The sequence below is a fragment of the Pseudorca crassidens genome, chromosome 15 (assembly GCF_039906515.1).
Source record: "Pseudorca crassidens isolate mPseCra1 chromosome 15, mPseCra1.hap1, whole genome shotgun sequence".
Classification (NCBI taxonomy): domain Eukaryota; kingdom Metazoa; phylum Chordata; class Mammalia; order Artiodactyla; family Delphinidae; genus Pseudorca; species Pseudorca crassidens.
The window spans coordinates 1,149,740-1,174,637 of record NC_090310.1 but is presented as its reverse complement, the minus strand read 5'-3'; the positions used below and the strand labels follow the sequence as shown (position 1 = coordinate 1,174,637).

The 24,898-nt window shown below is 58.5% G+C and overlaps 2 protein-coding genes across 5 annotated transcripts in view; both read left to right on the top strand.

The window, feature by feature from the left end:
* Positions 1 to 14,318, top strand: part of MAD1L1 (mitotic arrest deficient 1 like 1) — a 316,541-nt gene extending 302,223 nt beyond the window's left edge. For all 4 annotated transcript variants that reach the window (XM_067705326.1, XM_067705328.1, XM_067705327.1 and 1 more), the window contains one exon: positions 14,007 to 14,318. In XM_067705326.1, coding sequence (XP_067561427.1) covers positions 14,007 to 14,165 — 159 coding nt within the window. In that variant the 3' untranslated portion in view covers positions 14,166 to 14,318. The remainder of the gene's footprint in view (positions 1 to 14,006) is intronic.
* PSMG3 (proteasome assembly chaperone 3) overlaps positions 1 to 24,898 on the top strand; it is a 476,610-nt gene that overhangs the window by 285,572 nt on the left and 166,140 nt on the right. The window lies entirely within an intron of this gene.

The window sequence follows — 24,898 nt, the reverse complement described above, 5'->3', positions numbered from 1 at the left end:
AATGAAAATGCAGAGCTGTCAGCAGGACATAACCCTCCTATTGCAAGATGAAGAAAATCCCGTGATGATTCAGGCCCCGTGAAACAGGTCTGAAAGCGAAGAGCACCCTCATGTAGGGTGAGGTGCTGATGGAACGGAAGATGCACTTCCCACGATCTGCACACGCAAATTGCATCCGTCGGAGCATTTCGTGCAGAGAATGAAGCGCTTCCTCCCTTTTGCTCTCATTGTCTGCAGCGGGGGCGGGGCAGGGGGTCCTCCGGTGAATGCAGGTGCGCACGCAGCACCTCCTGCCTGAGGCCTGAGGCCGGATGGGGCCTGGGGGAGCGTGAGCCCTTTGCTGCCGGCTGCTTCTCTGGGGGGGAGCCCTCGGTTCAGATGCCCCCAGATCCTGGCGGTCCCTTGCTGGTGCTCGTCCTGTGCCTGACACCCTGTGGGTCCCAGCCGTGGGTGGACGCCTGGGTGCCAGTGACTCGTCCGGTGGACGCCCTCGGGGATGGGCCTCCCTGGGTGGCTTTGGTGAGATGCCGTCCAGCCAGGGCAGAGGGTGCCCCTGCCCCTCCTGTGCTCTGACCTGCCTGGAAGTCGCGAGCCTCGTGGGGCTGGAGGGCAGGGCAGCGTGAGAAGCTGTCACCTGGGACTGCATGTGCCGCCTGGCACGAGCACGGAGCCCCTGGGAGAGGACCCGCCCGACGCAACAGGGTGCAGGCACGGAGGTGGAGGGAGGTCTCGGGCCTTGGGGCGTGCTTGGGGGGAGACAGCTCAGCCCCCACATGGCTCACCAGCGCGGCGGCCTTTTCTCCAAGGAGGCCGGTCCTGACCAAACCCGCTGCCTCAGAAACGAGTCTGCGCCCCGAGTCTCCACACCTGCCTTTGGTTTTGATTCCATGCTAGCAAAAGAGCCCAGTAGGAACCATGCACTTCAGCAATGAGATGTTTTAATTGCATCTTAAAATAGAATTGCAATAAAGAGCATAAAACCGAGACTAACCAAATGTGTTTAAGGGAGCCCCCGGCACGGCCAGAGGCGGGCGGGCTGGTAAGCTGCCCACTCACGGAGCCAAGCCCTCAGAAGGGCACTGGGGACCTCGGCCCGCCTGGCTGGCCTGGACCCTTTGGCACATCCAGCCGTGCCATGCAGGGCGGGCGCTGCCAGGGTCTTGAAAACAAGGGGAGGGTGGGATCCTGTTGGGCTGATTTATCGTCCGTCAGAGAACCTCTGGGTTCTACCAGGAAGAGAGAGGAGACCACCTTCTTGTCGGGCTGGCTGTCCGGGGGTGTGGGCGGCTAGCGGGCAGCCGGGCCCTGGCCGCAGTGGAGAGGTTCCTGCACGGTCCTGATGGAGCGACCAGGCCCACCCTTCCAGCCGCCCTGCCACCGGGGGCTCCTGGGAGCCTGCGTCTGCTCCAGGAGCGGTGACTGCAAGCCCAGTGCCTTCCAGGCACCCCTGCAGACCTGAGCCCAGCCTCCAGCTTAGGGTCCAAACAAACTCATTCTGGCGCCCAAGCCAGCTTCCATACTGAGGGGAGGACAGAGGTGGCCACGGCCTTTTAACCCTCACAGCCCGCGCCCTGCCCTCCAGGCTCGCGACTCTGCTCCCCTCTGCATGGCGAGCAGGGGAAGGCGGGGGGTCGGAGGTCTGCGGCTGCGGCGGTGGTTGCCCAGTAAGGGTCTGAGGACTGGCCGAGGGGCCGTGTGGGCCAGGGAGCCCCGAGGAAGGGGGCAGGGCTGCCCTGGGGCAGAGGCTCAGGATCCTGTGGGGAAAGTCCACCTCTGGTTCCTGTCCTGCTTCGAGCACCAGTGTGCTTTAGCTCCAGAGTGGAGAGCAGAGCCAGGCCCTGAGCGGGGAAGGCTGGGGCTGGAATCCCAGACGAATTCACCTCCAGCCTCCCGCGCTGGAGCCTCAGGGCCGCGGGGCCGCAGGACCGCAGCTACACGGAAGCCCAGGGCTCAGGCGGGAAGGGCTGAAATCTGTCGCCGCTTCCTCTTATTTTATTACCGGCGTGGCAGTTGCAGAGTTGAAATGGAGCTTAAAAAGCCTTTGTGAGTAATTAGTGTCAAAAACACAAGATCTACAAAGCCATAAACTCACAGCTTGGTGATGTTACCGAGTAGTAATTAAAAAGGAAAAAAGAAAATTCCGTTCCAAGATCAGATCTTCAGCCAAAGATGAAAAACAAGGCAGTGTGCACATGATCCGGTGCTGGGGGGCGAGGGACGGTTGGCACAGACTAGCGACACACGTGCGCGGGCTGAGGCCCCTGGACGTCACCGGGCGCACCTGCGGCCCCCAGCAGGGACGGCGGACCCGATGCGGACCGAGCAGGCTCCCGCAGACCGTCACCTGCCCGAAACGAGGGGGCCGCGGCGGGTGTGCCCGAGACCGCCGCTCCTGACTGCCAGGCCTGGGTCCCGCCGTCCGTGTACCCGTGTCCAGCAGTAGCAGCAAAGGGAGGCGACTTGGGTGAAAGAGGAGAGAACCCCACTCCCGCCCAAGCCGCTCCGTCGATGGAGGGAGACCCGTGGCTGCTGGGTCATCGTATTGGACGTTTGTGCTGCAGGCGCTTGTGCAGCCCAGCGTGAAGACTGGAGAGCATCGCCCAGCTGTCACGGTCGTGCAGAGGTGTCGGGGAGGCTCGAGCCGGGCTCGGGGGGCAGCACGGGTTCGTGGCTGGGAGAGGGGAGGCCACGTCCAGCAGCAGGACGGGAGGGGGGTGTCGGCGGAGGCCGGGCAGCGGGCGTCTCTGTGCCGCCCCTCCCTGCACTGCCACCCTGAAGTCACGGTCTCGGCCTCCAGTTTTGTTCTTCAAGGTTTGGGGAGCTCTGGGTTCTCGGCACTTCCGTATTGATTTTAGACCCAGCTTGTCAAGTCCTACGCTGGAAGCCTGCTGAGGTTTGACTAGGGCTGCACTGAAGCTGTAGATCACGTGGGGAGAGTTGCCTTCTTGACAATATCGAGTCTTCCAAGCTGTGAACAGTTTCCCTCTCCGTGCCGTCTTCTCGTTTCCAGGGCACAGGTGTCTCACGTCTTTTGTCCAGTTTATCCCTAAGTTTTTCATGTTTTTGATGCAATCATGAATTGTTTTTTACTTTTAATTTCTTTTTGTTGCTAGCATATAAAAACAGTTCTTTTTTGTAAAATTGACCTTTTTTTTTTTTTTTTTTTTTTTGGCGGTACGCGGGCCTCACTGTTGTGGCCTCTCCCATTGCGGAGCACAGGCTCCGGACGCGCAGGCTCAGCGGCCATGGCTCACGGGCCCAGCCGCTCCACGGCACGTGGGATCTTCCCGGACCGGGGCACGAACCCGTGTCCCCTGCATCGGCAGGCGGACTCTCAACCACTGCGCCACCTGGGAAGCCCTGTAAAATTGACCTTTTATTTTGCAACCTTGCTGGCCTCCCATATTAGTTCTAGTAGCTTTTTAATGTATTCTATTGTATTTTCTACAGAGACAGTGATGTTATCTGTAACAACAGTTGTGCTTCTACCCGTCCAAACTGGAGGGATTTGTTTCTTTTTCTTGCCTTATTTCCCTGGCTAGAACCTGCAGAACAGTGTTGAGTAGAAGTGGTGAGAGTGAACATTCTTGTCCCAAGTTCAACCTGAAGGGACGCATTCAGTCTGAAGCCACTGAGTGTGCTGTCACCTGTGGGCTGGTCAGAGACGTCCTTTATCAGGCTGAGGAAGTTCTGGTCTGATCCTCGTCTGCTGAGGAATTTTTTGAGGTGTGCATGTTGGGTTTGGTCAAGTCCTTTCTCTGCATCTATTGAGGTATTGTGGGTTTTCTTCTTTACTTTGTTTATATGTTGAATTACTTTTTCTAATGGTAAACCAGCCTTGCATTCCTGGGACAGAACCCACTTGTATTACCTTTTCTGTATGTTATTGGACATGCGTTTACTTACTGTTTTGTTTAGCATTTTTGCATGTCTACTCCTGGGGATTATTGGACTGTATTTGTTTTCCTTGTGCTGTTATTGTCTGATCGTGGCATCATGGTGATGCTTGGCTCGTGGAATGGGTTGGAGAGCATTCCTCCTCTTCCATTTTCCTACACGATTTATGTAGAGCTGGTATTTATTTATTCCTTAAACGTTTGATAGAATGCACCAGGAAAGCCAGCCAGCCTTGGAGAGTCCTCTGTGAGAAGGCTCTCACTGCAAACTCAATTCCTTTAATAGACGTAGGACTGTGCAGGTTGTCTCTTTCCTTTGTAGTGAACTTTGCTAGTTTTGGTGTCTTTCAAAGAATTTTTCCATTTCATTTAAGTTGTCAGGTTTATTGGCAAAAAGTTGTTCATAATGTTCCCTTACTATCCTTTTAACATCCATAGCATTCGTAGTGCTGTCACCTCTCCCATTCATGATACTAGTAATTTGTGTCTTCTCTTATTCCTGATTAATCTGACCAGTTTATCAATTTTATTAATCTGGAAAAAATCCCTTTTGGTTTCATTTTTTTCTAATGCTTTTCTATTTCAGTGGTTTCTGTTTTGATCTTTTATTTCCTTTCTTCTGCTTGCTCTGGGTGTACTTTGCCCTTTTTATTTTAGTTTCTTATTTGTGTATTTATTTGTTTAATTTTGGCCGCGGCGCGTGTCTTAGTTCCCTGACCGGGGATTGAACCCGTGCCCCCTGCAGCAGACGCACGGAGCCCTAACCACTGGGCCGCCTGGGAAGTCCTCAAGGTCGAAGCTGAAGTCTTCTTCTCTAATGTAGACACTTAGTGCTATACATTCTCCCCCAAGCTCTGTTTTACCAGCATTCCACAAATTCTGACATTTTATTTTTATCGTCATTCGGTTTAAAAGTGCGAATTTCCCTTTTCATTTTTTCCTTGACCCATAGGTTACTTAGAAGTATATTATTAAGTTTCCATATATTTTGAAAATTTCCAGATAGCTTTCTGTTATTACTTGATGATTTAATTTCATTGTGGTCAGAGAACATAGTTTGCATGAAATAAATCCTTTTAAATTTACTGAAATTTGTTTTAAGGTCCAGAATGTGGTCTGTCTAAATAAATATACTCGGAAATAATTTGTATTTGGAGTATGCCATAAATGTGAGGTCAGGTTTTTTTATAGTATCGTCAAATCTTCTGTATCTTTGCCCGTTTTCTATCTTCCTTTTCTCTCAGTAGACAGAGAGGTGTTGAGATCTCTGACTATAATTACAGATTTGTCTATTCCTTCTTGCATTTCTGTTGGTCTTTATTTTGTGTGTAGATTAATCCCTTTGTTGTTCTGAAATGGCCTTTTTCCCTGATGATGTTCTTTGCTCTGAAATCTAAGTTGTTTGGTGTCAACATGGTCACCGCAGCATTTGGCTTCCGTTAGTGTGGTTTATCTTTTTCATATTTTTACTTTTTGTTGTTGTTGTTTTGCGGTACGCGGGCCTCTCACTGTTGTGGCCTCTCCCGTTGCGGAGCACAGGCTCCGGACGCGCAGGCTCAGCGGCCGTGGCTCACGGGCCCAGCCGCTCCGCGGCATGTGGGATCCTCCCGGACCGGGGCACGAACCCGCGTCCCCTGCATCGGCAGGCGGACTCTCAACCACTGCGCCACCAGGGAAGCCCCGTATTTTTACTTTTTGTGAGCCTCATATAATTAAGCCTTGCAAGTCTCTCCAGTCTGACAGTCTCTCCCTTTTTACTGGTGTCTTTAGACCGTTTACATTTAAGGTGATTACTGCTCTGATTAGGTTTACGCCCACATCTCATTATTTGTTTTCAGTGGGTCCTATGCTTCGTTCCTCTTTTTCTGCCTTCTCCTGGATTAACTGAGTAATTTGTACAAATTCATATATCTCCTTTTTTGCCTTGTTAACTGTAACTTTATCTTGGTGTTTTACAGATTGCTTTAGGACTTACAGTGTACATCTTACCACAGTCAACTTCAAGCGACATAGTATCGCTGCACGTTGACTCTGAGAACCTTGGAGTTCTCGTGCTACACGCATAAACCTTCCAGTTGCCTCCTTCCTGCCTTATTCAACTCCTTGAAATACATTTTACTTATACACATGTTGTAAACCTCACAGTAAACTGCTACTGTTCTTGTTTAAATAGTCGATCACCTTTCAGAGATATTTAGAAGGTACTTGAAGTTTTTTCATGTACTTCATATGCAGCTTCCACTCCTTGTGCGTTGAAGGAATGAGGCGTTCTTCGTTCTTCCTGTGTACACGCACATTTCCACCTTCATCTTCCTTCTCTGTGAGGGGCTTCCTTCAGCATTTCTTGTAGTGTCAGTCAGCTGGCGATAATAGGGTTTTTCCGGTCCCACGTGTCATTTTCACCGGGTGCGATTCTGGGTTGACTGGGTTTCGTTTGTTGTTTCTGTGCTTTACAGACACTGTCCCACGGCCACCTGGCTTCCCTGTTCCCCGTGAGGAATCTGCTTTCAGCCCCTCTTTGTTCTGTGGTCACGTGTCTGTTTTTCTCTGGCTGCTTTAAAAATGTTCATTATTGATTTTGGGTGGTTTCATTACCATGTACTTTGGTGTCATTTTCTTCATTTATTTTTCTGTGCTTGGGGTTCACTGAACTTGTTGGAGCTGCCAGTTTAGTTTTCATCCCATTCAAATGTTTTGGGCTGTTCTTTTTCCAAGTATTTTTTCTGTCCTCCTGTATTGGTCATCCATCACTGAATAACAGATTATCCCCAGACTGAGTCGCTCAGTTTCCAAAGGCCAGGAGTTGAGTGCACTTAGCCGGCCCCCTCCTCAGAGCCTCTCGCAGGCTGTGGTCACCTCACGTCCCTACCAGGAGAGGATCAGCCCCTGAGTTCACTCACGTGGGTGTGGGCAGAGCTCAGTTCGTTCCTCGTCATGCGGACGGGTCATGGCTTCTCTGGTTTGTGCTTCATCAGAGGCAAGAAGCAGAGAGTGAGAGCAGGGCAGTCACCGTCCACTGTGACACCACCTCCCAAGTGACGCCCCATCATTTGTGCCGTATTTTTTACTCAGAGTCCATCAAACTCGAGGATAGCGGGTTGCGCGGGACGCCAGTGCCAGGAGGCAGGGTCACTGGGGGCCGTCTCGGAAGCCGCCTGCACGCGCGTCTCGGCCTCTCCAGGGGCTCAGGTGCACGTGTGGCGTGTCCCTCGAGGGCCCCAAGGCTCGCTCTGGCGTGTGTGGTTCTTTCTCTTTCATTCTTTTCTCCTCTCTCTTTCATTGAACGGTTTCTGTTTCCAGGTTCACTAAACTTTTTTCCCCAGCCTCCGATCTGCCATTAATCCCACCCAGGACACTTTTCATCTCACACACTGTCGTCTTCGCCTTTAGAAGTTCAGTTTAGTTTTTTCTGTATCTTTTACATCTTCAACTTTCTGAACACCTGGAATAAAGTTGTAACAGCTGAGTTAACGTCATCTGCTGGTTCTAGCATCAGTATCAGGTCTGGATCCATTTCAGTCGATTGCTTTTTCTCTTCCCTGGGAATCGTATTCCCCTGGCGTTTGCACGCTCATCATCGTTGATGGGTGCCAGGCGCGGTGAATTTCTTCCCGTTGGGGGCTGGGTGTTTTTGTCTTCCTGTGACAGCTCCCAGACTTTGTTCAGGGGTGTTACTTACTTGGAAGCAGATTCTTTCAGTCTCAGTTTAAGAGTTGTGAGCCAGGGACTTCCCCGGCGGTCCCGTGGTTAAGACTGCGCTTCCACTGCAGGGGGCGCAACTTTGATCCCCGATTGGGGAACTAAGATCCCACATGCCGCCAGGTGTGGCAAAAAAAAAAAAAAAAAATTGTGAGCAGGACCAGAGCAGGATGTAGTTGAGGGTGACTGTGCTCGTGTGGAGGGGAGACCCTCCTGTGCCCTGTGACGGGGGGGTTCTCTGGGGTGGCTGCTGAGGGCGGGCGCTGCTCCAGCCGTGTGAGCTCCTCCTGCGGGGGTGGTGTTTGCTCTGATCCCCGTGGTCTCAGGTGGTTTCTTCCTTGTGTGCTGACCAGTACGCTGCTGAGTGCTTGGGCATCCTCTGCTCAGTGCTTCCTCCAGGCGTGGCTCTCCTGTCAGGCACTCTGTCCTGCACCCTCTGGCCAGCTGGGTCTCCCCAGACTCTCAGCTCAGAGAGTCCACCGGCTCTGCCTGGGCCTCTCCCTCACTGTGCCCAGAAAGTCTCTTGAGGGGTGAATGGGGCCGTCACAGGGCTTGCTTCCCGTCTCCCGGGACCGTGCCCCTCATTCCCACGTGTCCCAGGACTTGAAAGCACTGTTGCGTGTTTGTGTCTCATTTTTCCGGTTGTTTCAGGCAGGTGCCTGCCGAGCGTTTTGACAGGTGTTACCATCTGGGCCCGCCAGCAGCCCTCTGGGGTGGGAACACAGGCACGCGTCCCCCTTAAATTGAGAAAAGTCCGGCTCAGAGAGGTGAAGTGATGTGGCCAGTCACACAGCAGACAGGAGAGCAGCCGGCGGTGAGCCCAGCTTCTGACTCCGTCGCTGCCGGTCCTGCAGCCACATCGCTCTTCACATGATTCCGCGGCCCCCGTGGGCTCCACAAAATTACTCCGAGGCTGTGTGACTTGTCTCGATGGGGAGCGAGGAGGGGCAGGCTTCCTGGATGAGGGCTGGAGGGGACACGTGGCCCAGCCCACTTGACGGAGGAGGCGGGGGCCCAGGGGGGCGGCGGTCCCAGGGTCGGGGGAGCCGGGCCTTTGGGTCCTCTCTGGCCCCTGCCCCCGAGAACGTGGGAAGGAGGCGGTTGGCTCTGTGGTGCCCACCCCCACTCGCACCTCCCCTGTCCACGGGCCTCTGCCCCCAGGAACCTCCTGGAAGGAGGCCTCGGGCGCCCACCTGTGAGGGGCAGCGTTCCTGGAAGTGACCGCTCGGGGCCTCGATGCCCCGTGTGTGCCCTCCCCCGTCGTGAGGCTGCAGGAACAGCTGCGCGTGGATCTAAAACGGAGCCTCTAGGAAGATGGAGGGCTGTATAAATAGAAGAAGAATAATAATAATAATTGTGGGTTTGAGACGGATCTGCAACTGTTGGGGTGCCCAGCCTTGCCCCCCACAATCACTCTTGGGAAAGGTCACCCCTAGCTGGGGACGGTGAACTCCAGTAGCACTGGTATAATTAGAACACGCGGTATTCAGATGCTTTTTCAGTACAATTAAGCGGGATAATTGGGTGAGCTATTTCGCTGGACATGCTTTTTTGCCAGCTTCCGTTCCCTGGAACTTCGTGCCGGGACAGCGCTCTCAGCTTCTGGCCAAGTTGTCCTGACCCACTTGCCACCGTGTCCCTTGCTTGTTCGCACGCATCAGCGTCTGCCTGGGCCTCCCAGGGCCGCCTGCCCTGGGCTCCGGGGACCCAGAGCGCAGCGGCCGCCCCCAGTCGCCCCTGGTCTGGGAGCCACGCCTGGCTGGCCGGCCTCGCGGGGGTACGGAGACATCTGCTCTTGGAGTGGGAGGCTGACCAGGCTTTGGGGGTGACAGGGATGCGGCGGCAGCGGGCCCACAGCGGCTGGGACAGGGGCCCCGAGGCACCAGGCGGGGAGAGAGCAGCCCGAGTGGGCCGGGAGAGCTCGTCCTCGTGGCCGGCGAGAAGGGCTCCACGGGGCCGGACTCTCAGGGAGCCAGGGGGGCTGTGCGCGCATCTCTCCGAGAAACACAGGTGGGCAGGCGGCGCAGAGACTTCCGCAGCGTCTGCAGGCCGCCGGCCACCACGCTGGGTGTCACCTGCAGCCCAGGACATGGGGGGCGGGCGGGGGCGCCCCCGGAGGTGCCCTCCCACGGGCAGGGAGGATCTGGGGAGGAAGCCAGCCAGGTGTCCACCCCCAATCCCCGCGAAGCTCACCCCAGCCCTGGAGGCCGACGGGTGGTGATGGCACCGTGGCAGGGCGTCCCACGAGCCCCGGTCCCAGACACCGTGTGTCCCCACCGCGGGCCCCGCTCGGGCGCCGGCCTGGGAGCTGGTGAAGCCACACGTCGGCACGTGCCTGTAGCAGGGACGCCGTGTGTATTTGCCCATTCTCAAAGCTGTCAGGCCTTGTGGGTATAGTTTAGATACTGTTTTTACTGATTACAAGCATGTGCAGTCATAGTGAAACCCCGGAGAATTCAGAAAACCGTAACGAACCACCTTTCATCTCAGCCCCGTGAGCTCCCCAAGCCGCGCTCCTGTTCCGATGCCCCGGAGGGCGGCTGTGCTGCGCGGGGGACGGCGGGCGCCCGAGGGGCACCCCCAGCGCCGGCTCCAGGGCGTTCTCGAGCGCAGAAATTTCAAGAGGACGCTGGCCGGCCGGGGCAAGCTGCCCTCCCCAGATCAGCCCGTGAGCGCGCGAAAGCACTTGGGACGTGTTAGATTCCCGGCTTGAGAAGCCCTGACTCTGTTCTGAAGACGGGGGTGCTTTGATTTCCTCGTGGCTAATCCAGGCAGGATCCTCACCCTCCCCAGGCAGAGAGCAGTCAGTGTCTGCTGCGTCCGGTCACCTCGGAGGGCAGGCAGCGGGCTGGGCCTGAGGCCGGGCCACGCCCTGGCCTGGGCTGACCTGGTCGCACGTGTCCCTCAAGCCGGGCACTTTTATTACGCGCCTGACCCCTCCCGTCCAGCACGGTCAGCACATCTTACTGGGCAGTTTGCTTTTTTAAAAACTGCGCTCTGGTTTTAAGTGAACAGCTCCTAATTAGAGTGCCGTACAAGGTACCTGGGGACCAGGTAGCGCTGAACGCAGGCTGATGGGCACGTCCTGGGAGCACGGCAGGTCCGCAGAACCGGGACCCGGCCCCGGGCACGTCAGGGGAGCAGCCGGGAGCCGTGGGGGGTTGCCTGGACGTGGGTCGAGATGAGAGAGAAGCACTGAGCCCTGCTTCTGGGTCTTGAGGGCGGCCGGGTGCCCAGAACTGCCCGGCAGCGGGGTGAGCACCGGGCGATGCCCGCGGGCAGACAGGGCGTCCCAGACAGCTCCCTGTTGGTCAGGGTGGAGCCAGGCCAGCTCGTCGGGAGTGGCAGCCCCGGTGCAGACACCGCGAGGCGCGTCTGACCCACATGCAGAGCCTGCAGGGGCCTGGGGAGGCGCCCAGGGGACCCCCAGTTTAAGTCGGAGTGGAAGGCCGCCTCTCGGGGGAGCAGGGGGTGAGGGAGGGCCAGGTTGGGCGGAGGAGGACGGGCCGGGGTTGCCCCTAACCACTGCACAGCCAGGAGACTCGGCTGCCCTTTCGGGCCCCAGACTCCCTCCACCCGCTAACCCGCCACCCAGCCTGTGCTGAGCCGACAGCTGACAACCGGCCCCTCTGACATTTAGGGAAAAATACTCAGAATCAAGAGCAGAAGGCAGAAATTAAAGGATTTTCTTGGTAAAGGTCAGAGTGGTTTCTCTTATTTTTGTTTGAAAATGGTCTGTGTTGAACCACTATGACAAGGCTAAACGTGTTAACGGGCAACGGCGCAGGGCCGGCCGCCCGCGGGGGGGCCGGGGCCGAGTGAGACGGCACACAGCCAGGATGGCCGCAGCACCGGGAGCTCCAGGGCCGCTCGGAAGGGTCGTGGGTCGGAGGGCAGGGGCAGGCTGATGCAGGGCTGGAGCCAGCTCCTTCCCTGGGGTCCCGGAGGGCCCCCCTCCGTGGCACAACCAGGCCTGCCCCTTGTCAGGCCTCCTCCTGCCTGCTGGGCCCGCCGGGGGGTCACCCTCGGGCTGCTGGGCAGAAGGGGGCCTTTCGTTGCAGACGGCCCTGCTGAGGTGTGATCCCCACCTGACGCTGGAGGGTTTTCATCCGCCACAGAGAAGGCCCGTGCCCACCGGCAGTCGCTCCCCTTCTCCCTCCCCGACCCCCGTCCCAGCCCCCGTCTGGGCGGCTTTGCCTGCCGTGGCGCTCGCCAGGGCGAGTGGAGTCACACCGACGGGGTCTGGCCTGGCGTGTGCTCTCGAGGGTCGTCCGTGGTGTCGTGTGTACAGAGCATCGCTCCTCCCGTGGCTGCACTGCACTTACCTGCTCGCCTGTCGGTGGCTGTTTCTGCGTTTTGACTTACGTTGAATGTTGCTGCCGTGAACGTTCCTGTGCCAGTTCCTGTGTGGATGTGTGTTCACTTCTCCTGGGCACGTACCCAGGAGTGGAATTGCCGGGTCACGTGGCTCACTCGTGAGGAGCCGCCAGACTGTTTGCGCAGCGCCCGCCGTGCCCGCTTCCTACTTCCCCGCGTCCTTCGCAGCACCGTGTCGCCTGGGTTACCGCTGTCCTCACGGCCTGAGGCGGGTCTCACCGTGGGCTCCACTTGCGCTTCCCTGAAGACAGGAGGTGGTGGCACCGTTCGTCTGTATCCTTGGGGAAATTGTCTGTATCCTTGGGGAAATCGTCTGTATCCTTGGGGAAAAGGCCCATTCGGGTTGCTCGCCCGCTTATTAACTGGGTCATTTGTCTTCCTCCTGCTGAGTTGTCAGCTGCCGGTGGGCCCTGCACACGAGTCGTTTCTCAGACGCGTGTCTTGGCGGGGGCCGTTTCTCAGGGTGTCCGTGGGCCGGGAGGAGCGTGTCCACCTTCCCCCGAGCCTGGGCTGCCGCGTGGGTGGGCCGCAGGCGGCGCTGCTCCACTTCCTGGTGGCCGTTAACAGGAATCTTGGTGCAGCGGGTGCCCGCCAAGGCGGAGCCAGGGTTCCGGCTGGCAGGCGAGTTTGGGGGTCGGCGGGAAGAAGCCTTTACTAGTCGGCTGCCTGGGAAGGAGGGGGCTCTCCCATGGGGCGTGTGCGTGTCACCGGGTGTGTCCCTTCCAGCCTGGGATTCCCCAAGTGGAGCGGTGGCCTTCATCAGGGGTGGAGCTGACTGGGCCGGATGGGCAGGGCGGGCAGGTGGTCGTTCCGCAAGTGGGGGGCTGGCCCACGGTGGCCGCCACCCTGCTCGCCTCCTGACTGCCCTGAGCTGCCCCGTCAGCACCACTGCCTTGCTGGACAGGGTCGCAGGCCACAGGCTTCTGTCTGGTGTACGACGGCCTCTCCCCAGGCCTGCGCCCCCAGCAGGCAGACCCCGGGGGTCCTAACTCACCTGGGATGGGCTTGCTGGCAGGTGAGGCCCACGTCGGGGCACCATCTAGGGTCTGAGAGCTGCCGCAGGCCTGCCCGAGGAAGGGAGGGGGCTTCCCCGTGAGCCCTGCCCAAGTGTTTGGGCACCTTCGGGCCTCTGTCCACCCCCCAGCTGCCCTGCACCCCCGGGAGCACCTGCCCTGGGCTCGGCCCTGCTCACACCTGCCTTGTGACCCAGGCCAGCCCTGAGCCATCTGGGCCTCGGTCTCCCCACTTGCACGTGAGGGCTTGACCAGCTAGCTTGGGGGTCCCCCCGTGTGGCACACACGGTGTTTAAAGGCTGGTCTTCCGAATCACTGGGGGCAGGCCCGCCTTCCTTCGTGGCACCTCCCCAATCACAGGTGGCGCGTGTACGTAAAGAGGTAGTGAAAGGAATTGGCTTCTCTCGGGTTCTCCAGGACTGCCTGGCCCCCACCTGCCGCCCTTCAGCCAGCCCCACCCAGTGGGCTAGCCCCAGCGGTTCCCTCAGCTGGGAGCCCCTCCGTTCCATGCCCGAGGCCTCACAGCCAGAAGGGGCTGGACTTGAACTCGTATTAGCGGACTCCAGAGGCAGCCCCGCCGCCATGACAGAGAGCCCTGCCGTGCAGCAGCGCCCGAGGGCAGTGGGTGAGAGGCCCTGACACAGCGGCCCCTCGGCCGTCGCCCTGGCACACGGGGCAGCGTGAGACCCGCCTCGGAGCGCCTGCAGCCTCGGGGCTGTCACAGGGCCCTCACGCCCGGCACGGAGCGTCCTCACAAGGGCTCGGGTCTGAGGGTGGACAGACCCGGAGGAGCTGGTGAGCTGGCGTGCACACCCCCGTCCTGGCTTCTAGGTTCCAGAAGCGTGGGTGAGACCCACCACCCAGGAGGCCCGAGAAACAGCCTCGCCTGGGGGGATGTGCCTGGACTTGGGCAGATGGCCCGTCCGCGTCTGGAGCCTGGGGCGACGGGGGATTGAGTGGGGCGACCCGCCCAGGGCCCACCTGCTAACGGCATCTCCTGTGTCTCCCGCCCACCCTGCAGGCCGCGGGACCCTCGGGCACGAAGATGCAACTGCTGGAGACGGAGTTCTCTCGGACGGTGCAGGAGCTCATCGAGCTGCACCTGCTGCGGCAGGACAGCATCCCCGCCTTCCTCAGCGCCCTCACCCTTGACCTCTTCAGCCGCCAGACCGTGGCCTAGCCTGCGGCCCCCCACCCCGGCTGTGCCCCCAACTTCCGAAGGCTTACGAGGCAGCCGGCGGGAGCCCGCTCAGGCCTGGCCCCCCACCCCGCGCCGGCCGTGCCCCCAACTTCCGAAGGCGGAAGAGGCAGCCGGCGGGAGCCCGCTCAGGCCTGTCCCTTGGGGTCCCAGCCCCACCAGGCCAGCTACCCCATCCACAGGGCCCGGCCTCCTGCCCAGACGGCCGTGAGCGTCAGGGCCTGATGGGGACTCCTGCGTGCCCCCCAGCCACCTGTGCACAGCTCTGGCCGGCAGGGTTAAGCGGCTCAGGGGTGCCCCTCCCCGACCCCTGGGCTCACGGCCACTCTGCAGGGACAGGCCACCACTTCGTCACCCTCCGTCCTGGAGAGCAGGTAGGAGGCAGCGGTGGGGGACCTCGGGCAGTGCTCTGGACTGGCTTCCTGTCCCCTCCCCCAGGCGCCCCTACCGCACCGTGCTCAAGCCTGGCCGCGCCTGGACCTGCTGGGGGAAGCTGGGCTGCCGGCAAAGTTCCCGGCGCTTGTGAAATAAAGGCTCCCCTCCGCCCCCACCTGGCTCACTGTGTGTGCGTCTGAGCCCCTGGGCTGACGGGCTCCCTCCGCGCACACAGCTCGGCACCCCTGCTGTCCTGACATCCCCGCCCTGTGTGCCTGTTGGAGGAGCGGCGGTGGGTGCCCCTGGGGCCCGGCAGAGGGGGGTGGGAGCGGCCTCGGGCATAGCCTCACGTACGGTGCTGCCCCACGGCAGGTCTCCGGGCCACGGTCAGGGGAGGTGGGTGGGGAGGGCCAGCATTGGGTCCCTCTGCAGAGCCCAGAGCCCAGGGAGGTGTGGCCTGTGCGTCTGGGGCTGCCCCGACCCCGTGCCTTTCACACCCCACCCCCATCACAGTCACTCTGGAGCTCGGTCTGTGAACGAGCGCCCGGACAGACAAGGCCCAGCCAGGCCCAGGGTCACAGCAAGGTCAGCACAGGCCCGGAACCCAGAGCCCCCCGGCTGGTTTGACGGCCAACACGGCCCTGGAGGAAAGTGCTGTTCCCACTTCACAGGCGAGAAGACTGAGGCTCGGCGTGCAGACTGGCTTCCCGGGGCCCAGGCTGCTCGGAACCGGACTCTGGTCCGGCTGGGGGCGTCCTGCTCGCCTCACCCCCTCAGACGCTCTGGGCGCCCTCAGCGCCATCTCGCAGGGGAGGAGCGAGGCTCCATGTCTCTCTGTCGTCACGAATCGGGGGGAAGGCAGCGACGCTCGCGCAGAACTCTGCCGAGCCAGGCGGAGGTCCCGGGGGTCCTGCGCTTAATGAAGACCCCCCAGTTGGGGGTTTTCCAGCAGACGTCAGAGGGCACCTTCCTTCACCCCTCATTCCACCAGCACAGAGTGAAGTCGCGTCTCGGGCTCTGAGCCCCTCCCTGCGAGGCTGGTGGGGAGGGGCCTCGCCCGTCTCCCTCCCTCTGTCGGGACCCCCAGACCCGCAGTGGCGCTTCCCTGCTGCTCTGTGGAAGAAAAGGTCCCACAGATGATGTTGGGCCCCAGCCTGGGAGTGGGGGACCAGGCCCTTGTCTCGACTCTGCCCCCGTCCCCGGCGCCGCGGAGGGCTGGGGCTGGGGCTGGGCCCCCGTATGGCGGAGGCTGTGTCCCCGTCACCCCAGGCCTGGCCCCGGCCTGCCTCCCGTGTGAAATCGCTGAATTCAGAGGCCAGTGATAAAAGGCTCAGGTGAGAACTTGACGCAAAATCATTAGCCCACACGAATGCACTGCGAGGCCCTTGTGTGCGCCCGGCATGCAGGCGGCACCTGCTAGAGGGCGGCTCCCAGACGGGGCAGACGTGGCCAGTCCCCGCTCAGGGCAGGCGGGAGCGGCCGGCTGCTGGTGGGGTCACCCTGGCCAGAAGGCCAGGCCAGAAGCTCGTGATCTCTGCCCAGGGGTCACCACAGGGCCCACGAGGGGGTGCGCGGGCCGGGCAGGTACCCCCGAGCGTGGTGGTCTCGGTTGCAAGGCCAGAACTGAACCCCAGGATCCCCAGCGGGAGAGGCGCGTGCCGGAGGGTTGGGGGCGGAGGGGTTGCGCTCGTGCCACGGCCCTGACTCTCGCTGGTGACGCGTGGCCCCAAGGCCAGGTCAGCCCTCCCCACTGCCCCTCTCGTGCCATGGGTCCCTCAGGGCCACACGTCCCCAGCCTCGTGTCACCTCCTGAGACTTAATCCCTGCCCGGGTCCTGCAGTAGCGGCGCTGGGCCCCCGCCCAGCACCCGGCCCCGTGTCTGTGGGAGGACAGGGTGGGCGGCTGGCAGCCAAGCCTCCCCAGGCCCAGCCTCCCGTGAGCACCCGGACCTGGTCTCACCCCCTGCCCTGGGCTCCTCACACCTCCTTCCTCGGCAGGGGGGTCCCTGAGGCCGCTTCCAGGTGGAAAGCCCGCCCCCTGGCCCGGACCACCCACCCAGCCCCAGGCTGACAGCGCTTGCGCCGAATTTCAGGATTTCCCTCCCGGAAGAGGGGCAGGAGGCGCCGTCCCCTCACCCCCGGGGCCGCGTCTAGGTGGGATGGGGCGCAGCGGCCCCCTAGCATCCTCCCAGGTCCGCTCAGTCACATGCCGCTGAGGTTGCCAGCTGCCCGCCCCGCCGCCTGCGGGGGCTCTGGGTGCACTCGGGTGGGGAGCCAGGCCCCGGAAGGTTCTGGTTCTGGCGGAGACCCCACCGCCGCCAGCTCGTCAGTGGGCACCAGCGCTACGTGGTTGTTAAGCCGCTAATGACTAATTTTAAGGGATTAGTGCTACGGCGATAAACCTTAATTGCCAGGATGGAGTGGGATTTGGCGTGTGACAGCCTCCTTCCGGCGTCCCCAAGGCTCCCAGGGAGGACAGCGCCGCCTGCCGGGGCCCCCGTGGGACCCCCGCCTCCCCCAGGGCCCGGCCCGCCTCTGCCTCCGGAGGCGCCGGCTCAAGGATGTGAGCTATTCATCGTCTCTCTCCCCTCCCTGTGCGCCTGGTTCGTGTTCTGGAAATGAGTAAACCTCCGGGCTTTCTTTAGCTCCTCATGACTCAGGTGTGGCCCACGACCCGCGGTGTCACCCAGGAGCCGCCTAGCAATGCCGGGCCCCACTGGGTCGGAATCTGCACTTGACGTGACCCCACGCGGGTCACGAGCCCCCTTCCAGTTTGCGAGGCTCCCCACCCCCCGCCCCCCGATTGAAACACCCCAGCTTACAGAGCTCCTTCCCATCCCGCAAGTTGCGTCTTGTCCGAGAGGAGGCCGGGGTTCGGAAGGGGCAGGACCTGCCTCAGGCCGCAGGCAAGTCCGTCAGGCCCGGAGCCCCTGGCCGGGGTCCGCAGCCCTCACGACCCAGCTTCTGGGTCAGACCTGCCTGTTCTCCTCGTGGTTCAAGGTCGCCAGGATGCCAGGACCAAGGAAGGGGCCGGGCCTCTGTCCCCAGGCAGCCTCAGAGGGGCGACTTGGAGGTCCAGGGCGTGGAGTCCAGGGCAGGACAGGAAAGGGTGTGTGCTGTGCGTGTGTGTACATACATGAGGGCACAGTGAGGAGCGGTGGCTTTACCAAACTGCTTAAATTCCTGTCTCGGCCAAGAGAGGGGCAGGGCCTCGCCCACAGTCATACAGCACAGGGGGCAACGATGGCGCGCGTTCTGGTGCCTGTCTCGTGGTTTCCATTTTCTTCTCATTCGTCTCTGTTTCTTCAACTGCACAATTTTGATGCACTTTCAGTGTAAAAGGAAAAACCCTCAGCAGCAGAAATGTCAAGTGAAGGAAAAGCCCCCTTGGCCCTGCCCCAGCTCGTCCTGTGATGGCCATGGGCACCTGACACACGGGCACCTGACACACGGGCAGACAGCGCAGGGTTTGGGCTCACTGGGCTCCTGTGTGGTTTGAAAATAACTAGCTTGTTCTGCAGCTTGGGTTTTTTCCTCACTTAACAGTTGTCTTGGAAATTTTCCATAAAAGCATCTACTGATGTATTTCATTGGGGTTTTGTTATTTCCAAAACACTTAAGTTTTATTGAAAACAATAACCTACAGAAACACCAGATTCTCAGTTTAAAGTAAAATTGACAGCATCTCTCAGAACTTCCATACTCCCGAACCATTTTGGTCATTACTTCAAAAACAAAACCAAAACAAAAACTCATTTCCAGGTTCAGATTAGCAAGTCTTGCCTGCAGACCTTTCTCCCGTGGTTCTGTCCCCGCCCTCCTCGTGGCCCCAGATTTTCCAGAGTGAGCGGAAGGTTTGGGGTGATCTCCAGGCGGTTAATATTTCTGGGAACTGGACTCCATGGCGAGCCTCAGACACACCAGCCCTTGTCTACCCACCACGGGGACCTTCTCCCCAGAACCCCGCCGCCTCGTCCTCCCTGGTGGGCAGAGCTGTGTCCCCAGATTCATGTGCTGAATTCCTGTGCCTCAGAGGTGATTACGTTAAAATGAGGCCGTTAGGCTGGTCCCTAATCCCATAGGACTGGTGTCCTTGTAAGAGGAGGAGACTGGGACACAGACACAGGGGGGCCGACCGTGTGAGGACGCAGGGAGGAGACTGCCGTCTGCACGCCCGGGAGGGAGGCCTCGGGAGGAGCCTGGACCTCGGATTCCAGCCTCCGGACCCCGAGAAAGTCACTGTCTGTTGTTTAAGCCGCCCCACCTGTGGTTGCTTGTTATGGGGGCCGGGGGGAGGGGGGGCCAAGCTGACGCACACCTGGGCCTGCTTATCCTTCCACCTGGCATTTCTTTATGCCTATTTTGCTTATAGTATATCGGAGTTACATATAGTATACATAAAATACACATTTTCCATCAGCCTTAGCGTCTTCCGTAGAACTGCCCTGATGACAGAAGTAGCATGCAAGTCGCATATGTAATTTGAACTATTTTGGCAGCCACATTTAAGAAGCAGGTGAAATTAACTTTAATGAATATATCTAACCTAATACATCCAGCACTTTATTTCTACATGTAATCCATATAAAAAATAGTTTTGCAGTATATACAAATATTGAATCATCGTGCTGTATACCTGAAACTAATACGTCAATTATATCTTAATTTTTAAAAATGAGTTCTCTAAATTACATATATATAAATTAGCGAGACATTCATTTACCATCTCTCAGCGCTGAGTCTTGAAAACCCAGCATCTTGTTGTGCACCTGCTGCCCATCTGGGTCTAGACCAGCCACATTTCAGGCGCTCAGTGGCGAGTGCGCACAGGCCACCGTATGGGACTGGACAGCCCTCGAGCGCCAGCACCACGGACGGGGGCCGAGGGTCCTGGGCACGTGGCGGTGCCGGCTCGCGGTTGCTTGAGTATTGCTGGCAAGCCATCGTGCGTGTTAAATGTGCCGCCAGACTGTCTCCCTGCTTGACTGACAGAGAAGTGTCTGTCCCAGCAGGTCACCCGGGAGTGCGTGGAGGAGCTGGCAGAGCCGGGAAGTGCGGACGGAGGGGACACATGGGCCCGGGCTCCCTCCTGGGCTCCCTGCCCGGTGCCCCCACCTCCCCAGTGAGTCGGGGGGCCCAGGCTGCCCAGGCAGCCCACATGCAACGACCTGCGAGGGGCTCCTGGGGACGTCTCCTCCCCTACCTGAGCCTCAGTCTCCGCATCTGGGAAACGGCCTGACGGCAGGGCTGGCTGTGGGCCCCTGGGAGCCACCCCCAGGCCCTGCCCAGGGCCCCTCCGCCTGAGCCTGTGGGCTCTGCGTGTGGCCTCTGTAATGTGACACTATAATTAGCTCAATTAGCAACAGCCTTCATGCCGCTTTTTTCTCTTTTTTTCAAACTTAAAATGGAAATTAAATTTTGCACCAGGTTTACAGGCTGTTAACGGAATTCACTTAATCAAATCCCAACACCTAGTCCTTGAAAATGAGAATTTTAAAAGGTCTGCATTTGCATATTCATGTTTTTAATAGGGTTCAGAAGGTATATTTGCAACTGATGAAAAGGATTAATTAAATCTAATTTGCATTGGTGGAGCATCTTAACCCCTTCTGAGCTGGCCGGAGGCTGGGATGGCCCAGACGGCCAGAGCGGCCAAACCCAGCCCGGACAGGTGGCCAGCGACACGCGGCTCCTGAGCGCTTCCTGCTGGCCACGTGCCCCTGAGACCCCAGGGTCCGTGGAGCAGCTGAGCCAGGCCTGGGCTCCCAGCAGCTCCTGCGGCAGCCATGCCGGGGCCAGCGTGGTGGTTCTTACTTAGAAAAAGACACGTCTGGGGATTTTCTTTTTCTTGTAACGTTCATGCCGTCATTGTAAAGTGTCTGGAAAATGTGGGGAAGTCTCAGGAAGAAAATGAAAAGTCACTTATTACCCATCACCCAGAGATGATCGCTGCACATGCCGGACGCCTGTCTTCTGGGCTCGCCCCCAAGAGCGTGTGTGTACGTGTGTGTGCGGTGTGTTGCGTGTGTCAGTGCGTGTGCACGACTGCCTCCTCACCGGGGCCAGCATCCTCATGTGCCGTTTTGTGGTAGTTCTGTTTCCGCCAAGGACCCCAGTCTCTCTGTGACCTCACGTCTCCCGCACAGGACCGGCGGGTGCCAGAGACAAGCAGGAGCCCGGCCCCGCGAGCAGCAGGGGGTGTTGTCAGCGACCCCTCGGCGGGGGAGCCGTTAGTCACTGGGTGACTCCCTTCCCCGTGGGTCTCACAGGTCCACGCGGGTGATTGCAGCGCGATGGGTCCTGGACCAGGAGGACGCGGCTGCCCGCGGGAGGAGTGCGCCTGAGAGAATCCAGGCCTGCGGGGAGGCTGTCGGAGGGTGCGTCCCTCTCTTTTGTCCACAGCGACCGCGGGAAGGACTCGGGATGCGCTGAGAGTAACAGATGAGGAAGGACCACGTGCAGAGCCGTGGAATTGCCTCGGCACCAGCTTCCATGTAAGCAAGCTATAAGGTTTTTCTTCCTTTCTCATCGGGGCGCGTGTCACCTTTCAGCCCAGTTCTGCACATGTGGACAAAGGCGGACGATCGTGTGCTTCACCACCACGTCTCCCCCGGCTCCCAAATCCCCACCCCCCCCCCCCTTTTTTTTTTTTTGTGGTACGCGGGCCTCTCACTGCTGTGGCCTCTCCTGTTGCGGAGCACAGGCTCCGGACGCGCAGGCTCAGCGGCCATGGCTCACGGGCCCAGCCGCTCCGCGGCATGTGGGATCTTCCCGGACCAGAGCATGAACCCGTGTCCCCTGCATCGGCAGGCGGACTCTCAACCACTGCGCCACCAGGGAAGCCCAAATCCCCCCCTTTTAAGTCCTTACGATAATGTGTGCTGTCTTAGCTGCTAAAACAAAATACCGCAGACGGAGAGACGCAAACGACAAACATTTCTTTCTCTCGGATCTGGTGCCAGCAGGCGTGGTTCCCAGCGAGGGCTGCCCAGCTCCTGGGTCCTCATCCGGCAGAGAGAGCTCTGGTGTCCCTTCCCCTTCTCACGAGGCCACCGTCCTGTTGGACCAGGCGCCACCCTCGTGACCTGTTTCACCTTAACCACCCCTAAAGGCCACGTCTCCAAAGACAGTCATGAGGTGGGACGGGGGATGAGGACTTCGGCGTATGGGGGTGTCCTTCAGCCACGGCAGTAGGTCTTGCCTAATTATAAAGGCGTTTGAAGCAATTTAAGCAGATCTGATATATTTAGCTTGTGGGTTTTAATTAAACGTTTAGAAGCATTTGATTAAGGTTTGTAATCAATATCTAAATATCTGCGAAGTTTTATTGGTGGATGTTTTTAGTTGGCATTCATGAAGTGAGCGAGTGTTTAAGCATTAGGGAAATGTGCTCGAGATTAGTGACTGGGTCGCTGGATGACGCACGCAGCAGGGCAGTGAGATTCCGCTCCACACGTCGAGCCCTCGGAGACGGGAGATGCCCAGCCAGACGGAGGGGGCCCGGGTTCACCCGACAGCGTGTCTGCCAGGGCCTCGCCCAGATGTCAGGGAGGAGAGAAGGTTCTCACCCCAAGGGCGGAGGGAGGGGAGGCCCCTCGATGGGTGACTCTCCGAGCTTGCCCACCACCACCCTCTCCTCCTCGGCCCAGCAAGGGGCTCCCGGGGGCACCTTTCTAGATTCACATCTCCCGTTCCGGGAAGAACTCCAGGTCACGGGCAGCTCGCCACTCAAAGGGGAGCAGGATGGGTGGAGAAGGGGCGGACGAGGGAGGGGTTTCAGGACCTGAAAGGGCAGGAGCAAAGCAGAGGCCGTGGGGCGTCAGGTCAGAGACCCAGAGCGGGCAGCCGGCGCCCTAAGGCTGGTGAGGGGCCGCACAGTGCTGGGTGTGACCGAGGAGAGGACGGAGCGTGGGCAGTGCCCCCGGGGGGAGAGGGCACGTCCCCAACTAAAGGAGACGGAGTTTCCGAAGGGCCGGCTCCCGGGAAGAACCCAAGCCCACGACTTCCTGGAGCATCGGGGCCGGGAAGTGGACCCCGCGGGGGAAAACGAGATGCCGGGGGGCGGCGGACCAAACCCAGCTTTTGATGGAAGGACGGTTCTGAGCTGGGATCTGACATTCAAGGAAGGTGCATTTCGTGGGTTAAAGCAAAGCAAACACACCCACAGGTACCGGGCGCTCAGAAAGCATGCCCACCTGTAGAGTCCTTCGCAGAGGCCTGTCCCAGTGGACCTAACGGTGGGGCAAAGCTTGAGCGCCCGGGGGGGAGGGGCTTCGGTGGTGAGCACCCAGGTCGGCTTAATTAGAACCACGTCTGTTTCTGTTAAGTCTGTTAAGCCGAATGAAACATCACTCGTTAACTCCTCGAAAGCGTTCGCACCAGGCGTGAGCTGTTCACGATGCTTGGGCGTGGGAAAGGTTCCACTTCTGTTTGTAATTAGCCACGTAGCACGTGACACAGTCCAGGGAGAAGGTCACGGGTGTGAGCGCCTCGGGGACCCCGCCCCTCCCCCACATCGTCATAGTGCTGCTGGGAAGCGCCCCGGCCCTGCTCCCCTGCACCCCGAGTTCCGAGCTCATGAATCCGCTCACTGTGTCCTCAGCCGTCACACACGTCACGCTGCGACGTGTGGTTTAGTGTTGCTTGCTTTCGTGCTTCCTCTGTAATCAATGCAACTCTTCCCCACTCAGCGCAGTGTTTCTAAGTTCATCTGCGTTGTCTGGGTAAAATTCCATCGCATAAATACACTCCAAAAATGTATTTTTCCACTCCCCCGTCATACAGACGTCTGCGTCGTTCCCAGCGTTTTGCCTCGAAAAGCAACGTGCTGTGAACATCACGGCGGGTCTCCTTGGGCTCAGGAGCAAACGTTTCTTTAGAATTTAACGAGAAGTGGAGCTGCAGGACCGTGGCGTCTGGAAACCCTCAGCGTTACAGGACGAAGCCTAATTATTTTCCAAAGTGCCTGGAGCCGTTGGCGTTTCCACCAGCAGGAAACCCGCGTCCCCAGCGATGCTCGCTCGGGCCCAGCCAATCCGTGGGTGCGGTGCAGCGACTCTGGGGTCTCCACGTGCATTTCCTCCGGTTACCAAAGGAGTGAGCATCTCTGCACGTGTGTGTGTGTGAGACGCTTGTTTGCATCTTGTAACCATTTTGCTGTGGGTCGTGGGTCCTTTTCTTCCTGATGTTTACACTCTGCTGCTATCCCTTTGCTGGTTTATGTGTGGAATCGTCTCCCACTTCGTGACTTGCTCTCACACCCTCTCTGTGTTATTCTTTGATAAACAAAGTTCTCAGTGTCAACACAGTTTTCAATCTTTGGCGCCCAGCACGTGTGTCTTGTTTACTAAGCAGCCTTCCCCCCACGGTGAGGTCATAAAGATAACCCCCACGTTGTCTTCCACAAGTGATTTTTATTTATGGTGTGAGACAGAAATCCAATTTCACTTTTTCCACATGAATAACTAATTGTCTGAGTAGCATTTGTTAAATGGTCTCCTCTCTCCCGAGCGGTCTTCCCCAGCCTGCGCTGTCATAAATCAGGTTCCGTGAACCAGTAGGTCTGCTTCTGGGCTTTCACTCTTTTCCTTGGTCACTGAGTCTATCCCAGGATTAACGCCAAACTATCTTAATTACTGAACTGCTTACACTGCGAGGACAGGGCCTGGAAGGGCCGTGAGGGGGCTTCTGCATTCTTGCAATGATCTTTGCTATTTTCTAAAAGAGAATACTTCTCATGTCTCCCGGTCATAGGTTGTAGGTGGATTATAGGTGGAACCTTTCTTCAGGGTAAGGAAGTTCCAGTGTGTCCCTGTTTCCCTAAGAGTTTCTGTAATGTACGTGTTTATTGAAGCATAGCAAATATGAATAAAGATGCACAAATCGTAAGGCACAGCTCAGTGAATTTTCTCGTTTTCTGGCACCCAACACGCAACGTTCCCGGGACATCAGAAACCATCACGTGCTCCCTTCCAGTACGACCTGCCCCCTGCCACCCGAAGGTGACCTTCACACCTGGAGCAGGTTTACCTGTTCCTGAACTTGAGAGAAACGAAATCAGACAGTAGGTGTTCTTCCGTGTCTGACTCGTGACAGATCGGACCCCACTGCTGCCAGTGGTTTTTCCCCAGCTTTTTATTATGGAAAATCATTTAGCGGAGCACCGCCTCGATTCCGCCATTAATATTTTACTACATTTGGTCTAGTGCATCTCTATGCATCTGTCGTTCCATCCATCCTTATTTCTTAACGCATTTCAGAGTAAATTACAGACATCAGCACCCTTCTCAATAGATAGTGCAGCCTCTGTAAGATTAACTAGAGTTCACTCTGTTTACAGTT